Source organism: Macaca thibetana, chromosome 1 (assembly GCF_024542745.1).
Source record: "Macaca thibetana thibetana isolate TM-01 chromosome 1, ASM2454274v1, whole genome shotgun sequence".
In the NCBI taxonomy this organism is placed as follows: Eukaryota; Metazoa; Chordata; class Mammalia; order Primates; family Cercopithecidae; genus Macaca; species Macaca thibetana.
Genome location: NC_065578.1, coordinates 9,221,248 through 9,241,203, shown reverse-complemented (window position 1 = coordinate 9,241,203; position 19,956 = coordinate 9,221,248). Strand labels below are relative to the sequence as shown.

The window sequence follows — 19,956 nt, the reverse complement described above, 5'->3', positions numbered from 1 at the left end:
GAAGCCATTTGTTAACTATTCAAGTGCATGAATGGAAGCAGGATGAAGACCATTTGAGTCAATATGTTAAAGAATAATTTTAAGTTAAATAATCATTAAGTAGGTTAAAAACTAGCGGCCAAAGGAAAGAAACAAATTCTGTTTCTGATCCAGACCCCAGAACTAGCCCAGAGGCCAAATATATAATCTGGCTTCTCACTAGTTCCAAACAGGCCCCTGTTCATTTCTGCTCCCACAGCAAAGGATCTTTACGTGGGGTCCACAGATGGAAACAGATGTTAAGGGGCTAAAATTATAGCAGTTTGACTAGTTGCTAAGTCTTTCATTTAAATCATTAGTAAAGAAGCATATAAATAACTATATTAAAATCTTTAAAAACATGTTGATAACTATATTCCTATATAATTGTGTAATCCTATTTTGTTACACACATTTAAAAGTAAATTTTGGGCCAGGCGCGGTGGCTCAAGCCTGTAATCCCAGCACTTTGGGAGGCCGAGACGGGCGAATCACAAGGTCAGGAGATCGAGACCATCCTGGCTAACACGGTGAAACACCGTCTCTACTAAAAAATACAAAAAAAAAAAACTAGCCGGGCGAGGTGGCGGGTGCCTGTAGTCCCAGCTACTCGGGAGGCTGAGGCAGGAGAATGGCATAAACCCGGGAGGCAGAGCTTGCAGTGAGCTGAGATCTGGCTGCTGCACTCCAGCCTGGGCGACTGAGCGAGACTCCGTCGCAAAAAAAAAAAAAAAAAAAAAAAGTAAATTTTGAGGTCAGGTGCGGTGGCTCACACCTGTAATCCCAGCACTTTGGGAGGCCAATGGAGGAGGACCACTTGAGGTCAGAAGTTCAAGACCAGCCTGGCCAACATAGGAAACCCCGTCTCTACTAAAAATACAAAAAAATTAGCCGTGCGTGGTGGCGCATGCCTGTAATCCCAGCTACTCAGGAGGTTGAGGCAGGAGATTCACTTGAACCCAGGAGGCAGACTACGCCACCGCCCTCCAGCCTCGCTGACAAAGTGGGACTCCATCTCAAAAAAATAAAATAAAAGTATATTTTGAGAAGTTAATCAAAGCCTTCCCCAGTTTGCCAAAGGGAACCATGGAATGAAAACAATTGAGAACTCCATGCCTGTAATCCCAACACTTTGAGAGACTGAGGCAGGAAGATCGCTTGAGGCCAGGAGTTCAAAACCAGCCTAGGCAACATAGTAAGACTTCATCTCTACAAAGAAATTAAAAAATTAGCCAGGCATGATGGCTCACACCTGTAGTCCCAGCTACTTCTGAGGCTGAGGCAGTAGGACCACTTAAGCTCAGGGGTTTGTGGCCGCAATGAGCCATGGTCTCACCACTGTACTCCAGCCTGACTTTGTCTTAGAAAAACAAAAATGAAACCTGCCAGCTCTAGAGAGTATACAGGCAACTGGAAGACCCGTTCCACTAGACCTAATAATCCTGTCAAGATGAAAATGGTTGATAAAGGACCTGTTGGGGGACTCCAAAGCAATCATGACCTCCTCTTCAGAGGTCACGACAGCGAGGAAGGTTAAGGCCTTCGTTGGATATACTCAAGATGTTTGATAAGCAAACATCAAAGAGAAGACAAGCATAATTCCAAAACAAGGCTGTAAAATAAAATCACCCGAGACAGTTAAGAAGTTCTGAAGATGAAGCAATCACAAATCATCTAAAGATAAGGGAAGGAACTAAGAAAACTAGACTGTCCTCCAAAGAATTTAATAAACACAGATATTAAAAAGGAAATGAAAGAACATCTCCTCCCCAACTAGGCTAAAAGCTCTTTAAGGAAAGAAACTGAGTCTCACTCATCTTTGCACTGCCATAAGCAAGTACTGTGTGTGACCTGCAGTAAGCCCTACATTTTAAATGTAGAAGTAGCAGAATCAGCCAGGCACGGTGGCTCACATCTGTAGTCCCAGCACTTGGGAGGCTGAGACAGGTGGATCACCTGAGGTCAGGAGTTCGAGACCAGCCTGGCCAACACAGTGAAACCTCGTCTCTACTAAAAATACAAAACTTAGCCACGTGTGGTGGTACACGCCTGTAACCCCAGCTACTCGGAGGCTGAGGTGGGAGAATCACTTTAGCCCGGGTGATGGAGGTTGCAGTAAGCCGAGATCATGCCACTGCATTCCAGCCTGGGTGACAGAGAGAGACTCTGTCTCAAAAAAAAAAAAAAAAAAAAAAAAAAGTAGCATAATCAGTGTTAAATATAAAAAAGTGGCATTCGTCTGTAGGAAAAGCATCACCCACATATATAAAGTTCTGAGAGAGGCAAGAGCAGTGCCACATAACAATGCAGTAAAACATGAAGAAATGTCTGGAATGGCAAGTCTGGAACAGCAGCGACCTGTGGACTTAGTTCCACAGGCACTAGTTATGTTGTCATGTACATTTGAAATATTTTATATAACTTTTTTCTAATTTTAGAAGAAAATGAATAGACTGAGGATTTTTTAAATTCTGCTCAGCGCTCAGCACACCAGGAAAAACAGAGACAATCCAGCTGGTTGTGGTGAGAGGAACAATGTCAGCCAGCTGTTTTTCAAAAGAACTCAAATCTTACTTCACTTCTAACATTTCCAACAAGAAATATTTCTTTCATTCATTTAGCCACAGAATGCCTGGCATTTCCAGGGTGCTTGCCATGTGCTAAGCGTGATGCTGGGGGTAAGGGGATGAGCAACACTGGCAAGGATCCTGCCTAACCTTACATTCAAAGGGAAGAGGAGACACAGATCAAAAACGAAGAAATAATATTCCTATTTGTAAGGAGGGTCTTAGCAGATGTAAGCAAGTTTAAATAAGCTCATACTCACTTAGGGTAGTCCCTAATCCAGTAGCTGTCATAAAAGGGAAATCTGGATACAGACACACACAGAACAAAGATGGCCATGTGAAGACAGAGGTGAAGACTGGAGTTATGTTCACAAGCCAAGAAATGCCAAGGACCACCAGCAGCCATCGGAAGACAGAAGAAAGGATTCTCCCCTTGAGCAGGGGGCATGACCCTGCCAACACCTCGGATTTGGACTTCTAGCCTCTAGAACTGTGAGAAAATAACACTGCTGCTGTAAGCCTTTAAAAGTTCATGACAGGTTGTTACAGCAGCCCTGGGAAACTAAAGAAGCAGATGGCACTGCAAGAAGCTGGGACTAGGCCGGGCACAGTGGTTCATGCCTGTAATCCCAGCACTTTGGGAGGCTGAGGGGGTGGATCATTTGAGGTCAGGAGTTCGAGACCAGACTGGCCAACATGGTGAAACCCAGTCTATACTAAAAATACAAAAATTAGCCAGGCATGGCGGCAGGCGCCTATAATCTGGGAGGCTGAGGCAGGAGAATAGCTTAAAACTGGAAGGCGGAGGTTGCAGAGAGCTGAGATCGTGCCATTGCACTCCAGCCTGGGTGACAAGAGCGAAAACTCCATCTCCAAAAAAAAAATAAAAAAAAAAGGCTGGGACTACAGATGGGAGAAGCAACTGAAGGACCCCCTATAGCTTCTCAATCCTTGCTTTAGTTACTTGCAACTGAAAACAGCCCAACTAAAAGGGTCACCAAACAACTGCTGCCAAGCACTCCTGGATGAAGGACTTCTTACCATGGGTGGCACCCCACCCAGTTTTTGTCTCTGTTAGCACTTCTGGGCCAGGCGTGGTGGCTCACGTGTGTAATCTCAGCACTTTGGGAGGCCAAGGCAGGCAGATCACCTGAGGTCAGGAGTTCAAGACCAGTCTGGCCAACATGGCGAAAGCCCATCTCTACTAAAAATACAAAAATTAGCTAGGCATGGTGGTGGGCGCCTGTAATCCAGCTACTTAGGAGGCTCAGGCAGGAGAGTTGCTTGAACCCAGGAGGCAGTGAGCCTCGTTGCAGTGAGCCAAGATCGTGTCACTGCACTCCAGCCTAGGCAACAGAGCGAGACTGTATCTCAAAAAAAAAAAAAAAAAAAAAAAAAAAGAAAAGAAAAAGAAAAAGAAAAACAGCACTTTTTGAGTCTGGAACAAAAATCTCTCAACCACATTCAGTGGATAATAAATCTGCCCACTAGCCCTAGGTCTAACTTCCAGGACCACAGAAAACAAATACAAGCCATCACCTTCATCATGCCAACTTTTCACACTCTCTAATGGACAGCTATCGTATTTTCTTGAAATTTCTTTTTCTCTTTTTTGAGACAGGGTCTTGCTCTGTTGCCCAGGCTGGAACGCAGTGGTGTGATCACAGCTCACGGCAACCTCCACCTCCTGGGCTCAAGCGATCGTCACACCTCAGCCTCCTGAGTAACTGGGACTACATGTGTGCACCATCACGCCCGGCTAATTTTTTGAATTTTTTGTAGAGATGGGGTTTTACTATGTCACCCAGGCTGGTCTCGAACTCCTGGGCTCAAGGCATCCTCCCACCTTGGCTTCCCAAAGTGTTATGATTACAGGTGTGAGCCACTGCACCTAGCCTGAACAGAGAATAGATGTAACCTGTCTTAAGAGAGATTTTCTGTTTGTTTTTTCACTTGTTTATTTTGGAAATCATGAAAATCTGTTTAACCCATCAAAGCATGGCTAATAATATCCAATTGTTTGTGACTATGAATAATGATGACTATGTGAGAAACATAATCAGGACTACTTAGCATAGAGGTGCATGGGCAAGAATTAACCGTTTAGGGAATGCCCAAGCCTTTCTGTTAGTTTGTGTAACAGCATATGGGCTGTTACACAATGTTGCACTTACGCTTTAGTGGGGCCCCTCTGGCTCTACACTGAGAACAGACTCAAGTAAAGCAAGGGTGGGCATGAGAAGACCAGTTAGGAGGCTGTTCCAGAAATCCAGGCAAGAGATGCTGGTGCCTTGCAACTGGGTAATAGAGGTGGAGGTGATGAGAAGAAACGAGGTGGTGAGACTCTGGTCTGCTTCTAGTTTTCTGACACCTCTAGAGCAGGGCCAAGCAAGCTCTAGTCCACAGGCCAAATCTGGGCTACTGCCTGTTTCTGTAAGTGAAGTTTTACTGGAACACAGTTACGCTTGTTCATTTAAATATGTTCTATGGCAGCTTTTGTGCTACAGAAGCAGAGATAAACAGTTCTAACCTCACAGCCTCCAAAGCCAAAAATATTTACTATCTGGCTCTTAACAGAAAGAGTTTGTCAATCCAGGTCTAGAAAACATCAATTGTCATTTATTGAGATGGAAACCTGGGAGAAGATAAAATGTGAGGAAACAGCAAAGCCTGATTTGGGGCATGCTAGCTGTGACATGCCTGTTAGACATCCAAGCAGAGATATCAGGTAAAGCGCTGGATGTATCAGCCTGAGGTTCAAGGAGCAGGTTCAAGTTGGAGATAAAAGCTTAGGAATCATCAAATGAGGGTAATTAAAGCCAGGACACTGGATGACATCAGTAAGAGAATAAACCTGGATAGAAAGGACAAGAGGTTAAATATTGAGCCCTTGAATCCTAACATTTAGAAGTCAGGGAAATGAAAAGGAAGGAGGCAAAGAGTAGAGAAGGAACAGATAGAGAGACTGTGGGAAAACCAGGAGGATGTGCTGTTCTGGAAGCCAAAAGAAAAACGTGTTTCCAGGAGAAGAGGGTGAAAGCCATGTCTAATGAGGCTGACGGGTCAGACCAGACAGTGACTCAGAGCAACCACAGAGCAACCACGGGAAGCCTCGCCTGACCGGAGTTGATTCAGCAAAGAGTGCAAGGGCAGAAGGGGACGGAGAGGACAGGCAATTCATTCCAGAAGTTCTGCTGCAAAGGTTTTGGTGCAGAGATGTGGGGGAGACGCTGGCAGGGGGAATTAGATCGAGAGAGTTCCTTTTGTTCATTCCCATGATGGGAAAATAGCATTATATAGGCTGTTTAAAATAAAATTAAAAAAAAAAGGCTATATGAGATGGAAAATCTGATGAAGGAATAGAAAGCAACTGCTGGAGGGAAGGCTGAGTAACTGAGGGGAGATGGGTTCTAGGGTCCAGGCTTCAATAGGAGACAAGAACTGGGCACACATACAGGTAGGCAGATGGATGTGATGACTGGGGCTGAAAGAGGTTCCCTGCCTAGGCTCTGCCTGCATCTGTTTTCTCAATGAAATATGAACCCAGAGTTATGAACCCTGTGGTGGCACATGCCTATAGTCCCAGCCACATGGGAGACTGAGGCAGATGGATCATTTGACCCTAGGAGTTTTAAGCTGTAGTGCACTATGATTACGCCTATGAACAGTCACCATACTCCAGACTGGGCAACATAGCAAGACCTCAGAGCCAAAAAAAAAAAAGAAAGAAAAGAAAGGAAAGGAAAGGAAAGGAAAGGAAAGGAAAGGAAAGGAAAGGAAAGGAAAGGAAAGGAAAGGAAAGGAAGGAAAGGAAAGGAAGGAAAGGAAGGAAAGAAAGGAAGGGAAGGGAAGGAAGAAAGAAAAAGAAAAAAAGAAAGAAAGAAGAAAAAGAAAGAAAAAGAAGACAGAAAGAAAGAAAGAAAGGAAAGACAGAAAAGAAAAAGAAAAGAAAAAGAAAAGAAAAGAAAAGAAAAGAAAAGAAAAGAAAAGAAAAGGGAAGCCAGGCCATCAGCTGAGAGAGTGAGCATGGAGAATGAGGTCCTGAACACTGGAGAAGGTATGAAACAGATCAGCAGAGTGAGTGAACTGGGAAGCATGGTGTAACGGCCTGCCAGTATCAAGGGTCTACTTGAGTTTGTGATCATGAATTTCATTTTTGTTGTTGTTGTTTAGAGTCTCACTCCATCACCAGGCTGGAGTGCAGTGACGTGATCTTGGCTCACTGCAACCTCCACGTTCTGGGTTTAAGCAATTCTCATGCCTCAGCCTCCCTTGTATTGGAATTACAGGCAGGCAGCACCATACCCGGCTTTTTGTATTTTTTTTGTGAGACGGGTTTCACCATGTTGGCTAGGCTGGTCTCGAACTCCTGACCTCAAGCGATCTACCCACCTTGGCTTCCCAAAGTGCTGGGATTACAGGCATGAGCCACCACGCCCAGCCATGTAATCATGAATTTGAAATGAGACAGACATTTCAAAAGTTTTCAATTAGTTCAAATGGTTTCAAACAGTTCTGAGTTTTTCTATAGCCTTATTCCAGTGCATGAGAGAGATTAGGTGGGGAATGGGATTTAACCAAGATCCTGGTTTAAATAAGCAAGTAAGACAAAGTGACAGAGGTTCGGCCGGGCGCAGTGGCTCACGCCTGTAATCCCAGCACTTTGGGAGGCCGAGGCGGGCGGATCACAAGGTCAGGAGATCGAGACCACGGTGAAACCCCGTCTCTACTAAAAATACAAAAAATTAGCCGGGCGCGGTGGCGGGCGCCTGTAGTCCCAGCTACTCAGGAGGCTGAGGCAGGAGAATGGCGTAAACCCAGGAGGCGGAGCTTGCAGTGAGCCGAGATCGCGCCACTGCACTCCAGCCTGGGCGACAGAGCGAGACTCCGTCTCAAAAAAAAAAAAAAAAAAAAACAAAAAAAAAACAGAAAGACAGAGGTTCTCTCCAGGACAAATTCCAGCATTCCAGGTATGGCCTGACCAGGGTGAGGCAAAGAGCACTGTTGTCAGTACTGTGTCCAAGGCAAATCACATTTGGAATCCTAAACCCGTCAATCCTACCAGAAGACCATCAGAGCTTCTCAGAGACATACAGAGGAAACATTATAGGCAAGGGCATTCTTTATTACTAATAGGTGTTTTGGCTGAACCACATTAGGTCTAAACATTTATATATATATATCTATAGTCTACATTGATACCTATCAAGAAGTACAGGAACAAAACCTCTGCAAATACTTTTAATTGACACATGATTCTAGATCAAGAAGATAGATGATGTAGGTTGACTATCAAATTATTAGATAATATTATGATCAATGCAGGCCTCTTAGCACCCCCTTTACCCAACTAGAATCCTAAGTAATTATAAAATAATTATTATATGACAATAATACTATGCTTGATTTCAGAAAAGTTCACAGACAAAAGAGAGATATTTGCAAATACACAGTATGAAGAAATATTATCATTTCCCAACAAAGACAGTCCTGGATATCAAGCATCAGCTCATTTATTATAAAGAAATAAACTTTTACTTTTAATGAGATAGTTCTAAAACATCCTATCAGGTAGTTTTATCCTCTGAAAAGTTAGAGAAAAAGTTATGTGCCAATGTAGAATGAAGACGAGGAAATCTGCAATTAGAGGTGTTCATTTTGACCATTATTTTAGTCTTGCATTTTCAGATTATTTTATCTTAAAACCATCAACCAAATTCATAAAATCAGCAGAACCACATTCAGTCTTAATCATCTTGTCATCAGAGATAATACCTAAACCTGTTTGGAAAAAAAAAAAAAAAGATGCAAGTTATGGAAAGAAAAGCAATTGGTTTAACAGATTGCAATAAAAAAAAAAAAAGGCGATAACACAACACATTGAAATGGTATTTAAATTACTACTTGGAGGATTTTAAAGAGCTGATGTCCGCTTCATTTTAATCTGTTCTGGAAACATGGCAACCATCAGCTTAACGAAAAGCTAAGAAGAATTACAAAAGAGTCCCAGGTATGAAGCTCGGGCTTACCTGATGCACCTATTGGGGAGGTAGCTGGGGTCATGTTGTGGACATTGAGACCAAGACTCTGAGAGGGTCCTGGGGCTGATGCCGCTATGGGAGGCCCCGGAGGGTTCTCCCTCTGGGGAGAGGTGAGTGGGGTGGTTGGCTGAGAGGTCTGTCCACCAGCAAGTCGTGCAAGGCGCCTCCGTCGAATCTACAACGTCAGGGGAAAAGAGCATTCTGTAACTAAACAGCAGAAACACAATTCTGCCGGAGAATGACATTATCCATAATCACACCAGAGCTTAACAACTAAATACGCCTTGAGCAAAAGTACTCTTCTGAGAGAATAACTCGCTCTACCACTATTCTTACAAGCTCTACCACTTGAGTTTTTAACAACTGGATCTTGGCCAGGTGCAGTGGTGCCTGCCTATAGTCTCAGCTGCCTGGGAGGCTGAGGTGAGGGGAATCGCTTGAGCCTGGGAGTTCAAGACCAGCCTGAGCAAGGCAGCGACACCCCACCTCTAATTCATACACACATGAATACGTATATACATACAAACATAAATACATATATACTGTATGTTAGTTCGCTTACCATCTCTGTTTATCACACCTCCTTGGCCGATATGGTGACTTTACAGTAAGCATATTACACTTTATTTTAGAGAGAGTCTGATATGGTGACTTTACAGTAAGCATATTACACTTTATTTTAGAGAGCCTCTCTCTGTCATCCAAGCTGGAGTGCAGTATTTCAATCATAGCTCACTGCAGCCTTGAACTCCTGGGCTCAAGTAATCTTCCCACCTCAGCCTCCTAAGTATCTAAGACTACAGGTGCACACTACCATGCCCAGCTAATTAATTTATTTAATTTTTGGCAGAGATGAGGTCTCACTATGTTGCCCAGACTGGTCTCAACCTCCTGGCCCCAAGTGATCCTCCCACCTTGGCCTCCCAGAGTACTAGGATTATGAGCGTGAAGCACCATGTCCAGCCTATGCTTGTAACACACTAAAGCTTGGTGTTATTTTAATAAAATGACCTAACTTGGTCATTTCAAATAGGTAAGATTTAAAAATAAATAGCCAATTGGCTGGGTGTGGTGGCTCACACCTGTAATCCCAGCACTGTGGGAGGCCGAGGCGGGAGGATCATGAGGTCAGGAGTTCGAGAACAGCCTGACCAACACGGTGAAATCCCATCTCTACTAAAAATACAAAAATTAGCCAGTTGTGGTGGTGCACACCTGTATCCCAGCTACTCAGGAGGCTGAGGCAGGAGAATCGCTTGAACCCAGGAGGTGGAGTGCAGTTGCAGTGAGCTGAGATGGCATCACTGCACTCCAGCCTGGGCAACAGAGGGAGACTCCATCTATCTCCAAAATAAATAAATAAATAAATAGCCAATTTAATTCACTAAAACAATGAGAAACAAAAGTTACAGTAAGAAACAAATTTAACCATCACTTGTAGGAGCAAATGATCAGGTTTTCTTTTTTTATTTGATTCAATAAAAATATAATCTGCTACTTCTTCCTTTTAACATATAATTAAAAAGTAACACCTTATTGAAAGAGAGAAATAATCCATTCATTCAAAATGTATTTGTTGAACTCTTACTAACAGCAGGGCATCTCCAAAAGCTTCCTAATAGATTTACCCATGTCCCCTGAGCAAAAGCAGCCAGATGTAAAAAACACATAGACTGTATAACCCCATTTCTATAAAATTTGAAAATAAGAAAAACTAAACTATACCATTAGTTTGGATAATGGTTATCCTTGGTGGGAAAGGGGCAGGAAGAAGCTCGGGAGAGGGAGGAGTGAGATTCTAGGGATCTGGTAATGGTGTTTTGTTGTTGTTGTTGTTTTTAACTAGCGTCACAGGTATCTTCACTTTATGAAAACTCACTGGGTTGTATACTTACAACTATGAGTAATCAGTTCATGGGTATTCATCTTATTCTTCTTCTTAATATACATGTTAAATATAGTCTTCTGTATAGAATGTAAATTTTTTTTTTTGAGACGGAGTTTCACTCTCGTTGCCCAGGCTGGAGTACAATGGCACCATCTCGGCTCACTGCAACCTCTCCCTCCCAGGTTCACGCGATTCTCCTGTCTCAGCCTCCCAAGTAGCTGGGACTACAGGCATGTACCACCACACCCACCTAATTTTTAATTTTTTGTAGACATGGCATCTCACCATGTTGCCCAGGCTGGTCTCAAATTCCTGGGCTCAAACAATCCTCCCACCTCAGCCCCCTCAAAGCGCTGTGATTACAAGTGTGAGCCACCGTGCCGGACCAAGTTTCATTATCTTATAGACAGTTAAATTTAGGAGTTCATGCTTGATTTCTAATTCAAATTCAACCTTTATTATTGACTACTTTACTTATCTGGAGCCTATCCGGATAAGTCACTTAATGGCTCTGTGCTTCAGTTTCTGCCCAATGGACGACTGTACACTGCACATTTGCACAACGGGGATGAAATCACTGGCTGAGGGGAGTCCGAGGTGGTGGATCATTTGAGGTCAGGAGTTCAAGACCAGACTGGCCAACACGGCAAAACCCTGTCTTTACTAAAAATACAAAGATCAGTTGGGCATGGTGGCACACGCCTGCAATCCCAGTTACTTCGGAGGCTGAGGCAGGAGAATCGCTTGAACCTGGGAGGTGGTCATTGCAGTGAGCCGATATCACACCACTGCACTCCAGCCTGGGCGATGAAGTGAGACTCTGTCTTTAAAAAATTAGAAAAAAACCAGGGTCTTCCTCATAGGGTTGTGAGAAAACCACCACCCTGTCCCTTTCCCTACTTATTTTTTCACCGTGGCTCTGATCTGCCCTATGACATGTGTGATATATTTGTGTATTGCTTAGTTTCTATCCCCCTACTTGAAGTTTCTTAAAGGCAAGGACTTCTGTTGCACCAGTGCCTAGGACAGTGGTAGGCACATGACACATGGTAGGTGCTCTCTAAATATTTGCTGAATAAATGAAAAATACTAGAAAAATGCACTGAACATAAAATTGACTAATTTATTAGTTGACATTATCATTATCATTGGAAGAGCACACCTACTATTGCTGGAAAAAATATGAAGTCACCTTAAACCTCAGTGCCAAGTTCAGCCCGAGATGTTAAATTTGGATGTTCTACTCAGTGATATAAACAGAGAATAAATGTTCTGACTCACTGTAATACAGGGTTGAAGAAAGAAAGGATTCTAAGGTTTCAAAAAAGGTTGAAGAATCGAGACTTTGTGAAGCATGTTGCAGACTATTAAGCAGGAAGAAAGAGTTAAGAGACAGAGGCAGGTCCACACATGACATAAGGGGTAGGAGAAGATTGGGAGAATACATCCTGCCCCATCTTAAAGATCTGCTGGAAAATTTAGGAAGTGCCATACAGGGGGCAGCGTTCTGGGGTGCCCACATCAGGGCTCTCAGTAGAGGATGACGCCCTTCGGTGGTCTGACTGCCTTCTACACTGGTGGCAGCTTTGAACTGGGTTAGCAACCTGGGAATATCTGGATTGGGGACTCACAAGAGAATGGCTTTGTGCAATCACAGGTATAAAGGTTTACCTCCAGCCTGGGCAACATGGAGAAACACCGGCTCTGATCTGCCCTATGACATGTGTGATATTTTAGTAAAAAATACAAAAACTGGCCAGGTGCAGTGGCTCACGCCTGTAATTCCAGCACTTTGGGAGGCCAAGGCAGGCAGATGGCCTGAGGTCAGGAATTCGAGACCAGCCTAACAGGGTGAAACTCCATCTCTACAAAAAATACCAAAAATTAGCCGGGTATGGTAGCATGCCCCTGTAATCCCAGCTACTCAGGAGGTTGAGGCAGGAGAAACACTTGAACCCAAGAGGCGGAAGTCACAGTGAGCCGAGATCGCACCACTGCACTCCAGCCTGGACAACAGAGCGAGACTCCCTCGCAAAAAAAGAAAAAAGAAAAAAAAAAAACTGTGCCAGGTGCAGTGGCTCATGCTTGTAATCCCAGCATTTTGGGAGGCCAAGGTAGGTGGGATCACTTCAGGTCAGGAGTTAGAGACCAGCCCAGGAGGCGGAGGTTGCAGTGAGCCAAGATTGCGCCATTGCACTCCAACCTGGACAACAGAGCAAGACTCCATCTTTAAAAAAAAAAAAAAAAAAAAGCCAGCCAGGAGCGGTGGCTCTTGCCTGTAATCCCAGCACTTTGGGAGGCTAAGGCAGTCGGATCACGAGTTCAGGAGATCAAGACCATCCTGGCTAACACGGTGAAACCCTGTCTACTAAAAATACAAAAAAATTAGCCGGGTATGGTGGCGAGCACCTGTAGTCCGAGCTATTTGGAGGCTGAGGCAGGAGAATGGCATGAACCCAAGAGGCGGAGCTTGCAGTGAGCTGAGATCACGCCAAGCCTGGGCCACAGAGCCAGACTCTGTCGCAACAACAACAACAACAAAAAAACTGAGGTGGAGCCTGGGGAGGTCAAGGCCGCAGAGAGCCATAAACTCCAGTCTGTGCGACCTGGTGAGAGCTGGGTCTCAAAAAAAAAAAAAAAAAGTGTATCTAATTAATTTGACTACTAAGAGATGCAACCTCACTTTTTATCACAAACAGAACACATAAGATACACACCAAAAAAGTCACAACACACCAAAATATGATTAAACATTTTTCTCATTGTTTACTTGACTTTTTTAACATTAAGCCCAGAGGACTGGCATAATCTCCTTTAAGTTAAACAAAAGTCCTTTTTAAGAGAATTTTGTTTTCCCATTATCTCACAGAGAAAAAAACAAAAGTATAAAAAAAAAACTTCCAATTCCTCAATTTGTGTCCTAAACCACAACTCAAAAGCCACACATAATAATTATGAAATCTCATTCCTAGAGTTTTTCTTGTCTGTTTCAGTTCTTATTTCACAAATGACATTAAAATAGGGCTTTCTCCTAATCTGTTATATCATGATGCAGCACTTCCTACCCTCACGTTCCTGATGAACTAAAAATAGATTCAAAACAGTGAAGGCCATTGTGATTTCAGGCAGAAGCTAAGACAGGATGGGCCAAACTGTTCCTCTTAGTTTTAGCAGTTTGTGGGGAAAAACACCCATAAAACACTGTTATAAGTTTAACAGTCATTCTACAAAAGCGTCTTACTTTTCTAAATTAAAAAAAAAAGTGAATTCCAATATAAAGAAAAATAATTGCAAATACTTTCTTTGGGGTAGTCTCCTTGTAAAGATGAAGATAACTCCTAGTTCTGTTTTTATTTTTTTTATTTTTATTTGTTTTTGAGATGGAGTCTCGCTCTGTCGCCCAGGTTGGAGTGCGGTGGTACGATCTTGGCTCACTGCAACCTCCGCCTCCCGGGTTCATATCATTCTCCTGTCTCAGCCTCCCGAGTAGCTGGGATTACATACATGCACCACCACGCCTGGCTAATTTCTGTATTTTTAGTGGAGACGAGGTTTCACCTTGCTGGTCAGACTGGTCTCGAACTCCTGACCTCAAGTGATCTACCTGCCTTGGCTTCCCAAAGTGCTAGGATTACAGGCATGAACCACCGCGCCTGGCCAATAACTCCTACTTTTATTACTGGTTTTATTTTCTTTTTTCATAGCTGGCCATGTTTAAAACTTATTAAATGCTATGAAAATTTCACAGTATGCCTAATCTAAGCCCAACAATGTTTCTCCAAAAAATGCATTTACATCCAAACATCACAGCTCTGTGATCTAAAATTCTTCAGTTTCCTTTAAAAAAATTTCATGGTCAGATGCGGTGGTTCACACCTGTAATCTCAGCACGCTGGGAGGCCAAGGCAGGGGGATCACTTGAGCCCACAAGCTCAAAATCAGCCTGGGGAACATGGCAAGACCCTCCCAATCCCACAAAAAATAAAAAATTAGCTGGGCATGGTGGCACACACGATGTGTAGTGCCAGCTATTAGGAGGACTGAAGCAGGAGGTCAAGGCTGAAGTGAGCTATGATTGTACCACTGCACTCCAGCCTGGGTGTCAGAGTAAGACCCTGCCTCTAAATAGAGAGGGAAGGAGGGAAGGAGGGAAGGGAGGAAGTGAGGAAGTGAGGAAAGGAAGAAAGGAAGGGAGGAAGGGAAGGAGGAAGGGAGGGGGACAATTATATATGTTATATTCACTTTGATGTCTACCACTTTTAAAATGAGGTATACTTTTTATGTTATGTGTACTTTACATTTTTTTAAAAAATTGAATTGAAAAAGTCAGTTGTAAAAGAGTACACGTAGTGATTCCATTTATTTTTTAAAAGGATGTAGATTTACATTATAATGGACATTATTATTAGTGCAAATTATACATAAATGCAAATGGCAATGACACAATACATTTCCAGTTTTCCTCATCTTTCTTCTTTCACAGAATTTCTGATGAAAACAATGAAAACCATTATTATTTCCCACCGCATCTACCATGGGAAAACCTTCAGATGAGAGTGCGGCCCTGCTCCATAACGTCTTCACTCCAAGACCCAGGGTGGAAGAGCAGCCTCTGATGGGAACACTAGCGATCGCCCAGGCAAAGGGCAAGAGGCAGGGCACACTCCACACTGGCGCAGCCACAACACGTTCAATTCTGTTCACATTTAATTGGCCAAAACAGTCACAGGGCTAAAACTACCCCAGCAGGGTGGGGAAATAGAACCTTCCCCAGACAGGGCTGGTGAATATGTGGACAATAATACAGTGACGTCTCCTCTTCCTTCAACACACAGCTGGGCGCTGGTGGTTGCTTACTGGGCACCTGCCCCTTCCTCCCCCGCACGCTCCTCCCCTCCCCTTGCCCCATAACTGCTCCATATCCTACTCCCTGGCCTGGATCTTTGCTCAAATGTTACCTTCTCAATGAAGTCTTCCCTTCCTTCCTCCTAGTTCCCATCTGCTTTAGTGGTTCTCCATATTTTCAAATAGTTCAGCCCAAACCAACAAGTATGTGTGGGTGTATAGATGTATACACACACATTTATATACAGACAGAAAAAGGGAATGTGACAAAAAATAAACTGATGAATCTAGGTGAGTCATTCAAATTTTCAGCAGATTTAATAATTTTCAGGGCCAGGCACGGTGGCTCATGCCTTTAATCCCAGCACTTTGGGAGGCCGGGCGGGTGGATCACTTGAGGTCAGGAGTTCAAGACCAGCCTGGTCAACGTGGTGAAACCCCACCTCTATTAAAAATACGAAAATTAGCTGGGCGTGGTAGCGGGCACCTGTAATCCCAGCTACTTAGGAAGCTGAGGCAGGAGAATCGCTTGAACCTGGGAGGCAGAGGTTGCAGTGAGCAGAGATCATGCCACTGCACTCCAACCTGGGCAACATAGTGAGACTCTTTCAAAAAAAAAAAAATTCCAGAATAGAAAGTTAAGGGAAAAGTTAGACCCACCAGCATGGCTTGTGTTTTTTTTCTTTAGCCGTGTAAGGCGGCATACAGTAGGCACAGAGATGCATTAGCCAGGGTTGTAGAGAGAGGAAAAGGAAGTGAGAAAGAGACGAGGTGATAGAGAGTGGAATGGAAGGGTGATGATAATGAGGCAGACACGGGAAGCCCTGGCAACATCTGGATTCTTGATTCCAGTCTCTTCTTGTGACCCAGCTATCTTTCTATCCCTAGGTTCAGAAAGAAGACTCCTGTATCCTTACAATATATCCCATTTTTGGCTTAAGCCCAATAAGATGTTCTATTACTTACTGCACGTATGCATAGAAATACTGCAATTCCCCAGAGATGTGATCAGCAGTTTGCTTGTGCATAGAGTATCACCTTACTTTTTTTCACTACCTTGTATTAGGTTTTCAGGAATCAAATTCATTTACGCTAACTGTATATTCATGTAATAACTGAATCATCCCAGAGAGCAATTTTGAAAATCGAGCAACATACAAATGCTATGTGCTTATTACGTGACTTGAGTTTCTTTTTCAGGACAGGTAGGGGTTAGGCAGACGAGGAACAAAGGAGCGCCGGCAGAGGGCGGGAGGCTTTGTGAACACACACACTGTTTAAGGAACGCTGAGCAGTTGGTAAGAGTGAGTGTGTACGGACATGGTGAGGCACGGACAAGAAAGACAAGCCGCAACAAGCTCGTGACGAGCTGTGAATACCATCCTAATACACTGAACTTGTTCATGAAGGCAAGAAGAAATCCTTTGAAGGATTTAAGCAGGTGAATAACCAGGTCAGATGTACTTCTCTCTCTCCTTCCTTCCTTCCTTCCTTCCTTCCTTCCTTCCTTCCTTCCTTCCTTCCTTCCTTCCTTCCTTCCTTCCTCCTCCCTCCCTCCCTCCCTCCCTCCCTCCCTCCCCCCCCCTCCCTCCCTCCCTTCCTTCCTTTCTTTCTTTTTTATTGAGTCAGAGTTTTATTTTTGTTGCCCAGGCTGAAGTGCAATGGCATGGTCTCAGCTCATTGCAACCTCTGCCTCCCTGGTTCAAGCAATTCTCCTGCTTCAGCCTCCCAAACAGCTGGGATTACAGGCACCCACCACCACACCCGGCTAATTTTTGTATTTTTGGTAGAGACGGGGTTTCACCCTGTTAGTCAGGCTGGTCTCAAACTCCTTACGACCTCAGTGATCCGCCTGACTTGGCCTCCCAAAGTGCTGGGATTACAGGGGTGAGCCACCTCGCCCAGCCCAGATACACCTTTTAAAAGAAATCACTCTAGCTACTGTGTGGAGAATGAATGGAGGCAGGGCACAAGCAAGCCTGGGCAATGGGCATGGGAAGGGACAGTTCCAGAGATACTTCATGTGTGTCCCCAACAGAATTTGGCTGTTATTTGGAAGTGAAAAGTGAGGAAGATGAAGAATCCAGATAACAGGCCCGGATACCTAAATGAATGGTAAAATACCCTAAAATTGAGAATACAGAAGGAGATTTTAAGAAGATGGGTTATGATTAGATTACTGAGTATGAGGTACCTGGAAGAATACCCAACCAGAAATGTCCTACAGGCTGCCGACATCTGGTTTTTTTTGTTTTATTTTTGAGACAGTCTCACTCTCTGTCACCCAGGCTAGAGTGCAGAGGTGCAGTTTCAGCTCACTGCAACCTCTGCCTCCTGGGTTCAAGCGATTCTTCTGTCTCAGCCTCCCCAGTGGCTGGGACCACAGGCATGAGCCACCACACCTGACTAATTTTTGTATTTTTATTAAAGACGGGGTTTCGCCATGTTGGCCAGGCTGGTCTCGAACTCCTGACCTCAGGTGATCCCCCTGCCTTGGCCTCCCAAAGTATAACCAGCCCCAACATCCATTTTATTCGCCATCACTATTTTCTTTCTTTCTTGTGTGTGTGTTTTTTTTTTTTTTTCCTGACACGGAGTTTCACTCTTGTCGCCCAGGCTGGAGTGCAATGGCGCAATCTCGGATCACTGCAACCTTCACCTCCCAGGTACAAGCCATTCTCCTGCCTCAGTCTCCCGAGTAGCTGGGATTACACAGGCATGTGCCACTACACCCGGCTCATTTTGTATTTTTAGTAAAGATGGGGTTTCGCCATGTTGGTCATGCTGGTCTTAAACTCCTGACCTCAGGTGATCCACTCGCCTCGGCCTTCAAAAATGCTGGGATTGCAGGTGTGAGCCACTGCACCTGGCTTCACTATCATTATTTTCTTGTTCTAGGAAAGATTTAAAGTGATTAACAAAAAATACATTAAGAAGGCCAGGCGTGGTGGCTTATGCCTGCAGTCCCAACACTTTGGGAGCCCGAGGTGGGCAGATTACCTGAGGTCAGGAGTTCGAGACCAGCCTGGCCAAAATGGCGAAACCTCAACTCTACTAAAAATATAAAAATTAGCTGGGTATGGTGGCTCATGCCTATAATCCCAGCTACTTGGGAGGCTGAGGAAGGAAAATCACTTAAACCCAGGACACGGAGGTTGCAGTGAGCCGGGATCATGCCATGGCACTCCAGCCTGGGTGACAGAGCGAGACTCCATTTCAAAAGAAACAAACAAAAAAACACACATCAAATGTATTTTCAATTTAACTTAATTAAATTAACAAGTTTAATTCAAAGAGATAAGGAAATTAGGACAGAAGCAAAATGATGGTAGAAAAAATAGGGCCAGGCACAGTGGCTCAGGCCTATAATCCCAACATTTTGGGAGGCCGAGGTGGGTGGGTCACAAGGTCAAGAGATTGAGAGCATCCTGGCCAACGTGGTGAAACACCGTCTCTACTAAAAATACAAAAATTAGCTGGGTGTGGTGGTGGGCGCCTGTAATCCCAGATACTCAGGAAGCTGAGGCAGAAGAATTGCTTTAACCCAGGAGGAAGAGGTTGCAGTGAGCCGAGATTGCACCACTGCACTGCAGCCTGGCGACAGAGCGAGACCTCGTCTCAAAAAAAAGAAAAAGAAAAAAGAAGATAAAGCCAGGAGTGAGATCAGCACACACTACACACGTATAGCAACACAGTAAGCAACTGACAACGCTCCTCAACATCAGCAGATGATTAATGGCAAAACAAGATTCAACGGAAAACGTTTGAGAGTAGCCCAAAGGAAGAGATCCAAGCATCAGCTTTGCTGGTGCGGCTTGATTTCAGGGTAGAGTTGAGAGTACCTGGGGCAGGCGTCCAAATCCTGGGACCCATGAAGGCCAGGAGGACCTTCAATTCCCTCAAGATTTTCAAGGAGATCCCTTACCCCAAAAAATCTTAAAAGATGACTCTCCCAGGGAATGCCTGTCACTTAATCCTCCATAAAAACTTGCTCCAGGCCAAGCGTGGTGGCTCATGCATGTAATCCCAGCACTTTGGGAAGCAGGCGGATTACCTGAAGCCAGGAGTTCCAGACTCATCTGGCCAAGATGGTGAAACCCCGTCTCTAATAAAAATATAAAAGATTAGCTGGGCATGGTGGAGGACGCCTGTAATCCCAGCTACTTGGGAGGCTGAGGCAGGAGAATTGCTTAAACCCAGGAAGCAGAGGTTGTAGTGGGCGAAAATCGTGCCACTTGCACTCCAGCCTGGGTGACAGAGACTCTGTCTCACAAACAAACAAGTTTTGCACAATCACAGAAATGTGGCCAGTTGTCTGCTCCTCTCTTCTGATACTTCCCTTTTACGCCTTGTTATTAAAGGGTGGATTCCAATACTGTAAATTCTACAAGTAAGTACACCGTAGGTTTGCAGTACGCTTCATTTATGCATCTCATTTATATCTTACTGTCTTTTGAGGTAAAAATAAAAACAGAAAACAGAAGCTGGAAACAAACTCTTGTCCAGGGCCAGGTGCAGTGGCTTACACCTATAATCCTAGCATTTTGGGAAGCCTAGGTGGGAGGATCACTTGAGGCCAGGAGCTCAAGATCAGCCT

At 44.2% G+C, this 19,956-nt stretch overlaps 2 protein-coding genes across 5 annotated transcripts in view; one reads left to right on the top strand and one right to left on the bottom strand.

Annotated features, from left to right (window-relative positions):
• Nucleotides 1–19,956, top strand: part of CTNNBIP1 (catenin beta interacting protein 1) — a 668,528-nt gene that overhangs the window by 421,467 nt on the left and 227,105 nt on the right. The window lies entirely within an intron of this gene.
• Nucleotides 1–19,956, bottom strand: part of UBE4B (ubiquitination factor E4B) — a 148,120-nt gene that overhangs the window by 99,947 nt on the left and 28,217 nt on the right. For all 4 annotated transcript variants that reach the window (XM_050787989.1, XM_050787997.1, XM_050788013.1 and 1 more), the window contains exon 2: nt 8,615–8,801. In XM_050787989.1, coding sequence (XP_050643946.1) covers nt 8,615–8,801 — 187 coding nt within the window. The remainder of the gene's footprint in view (nt 1–8,614; nt 8,802–19,956) is intronic.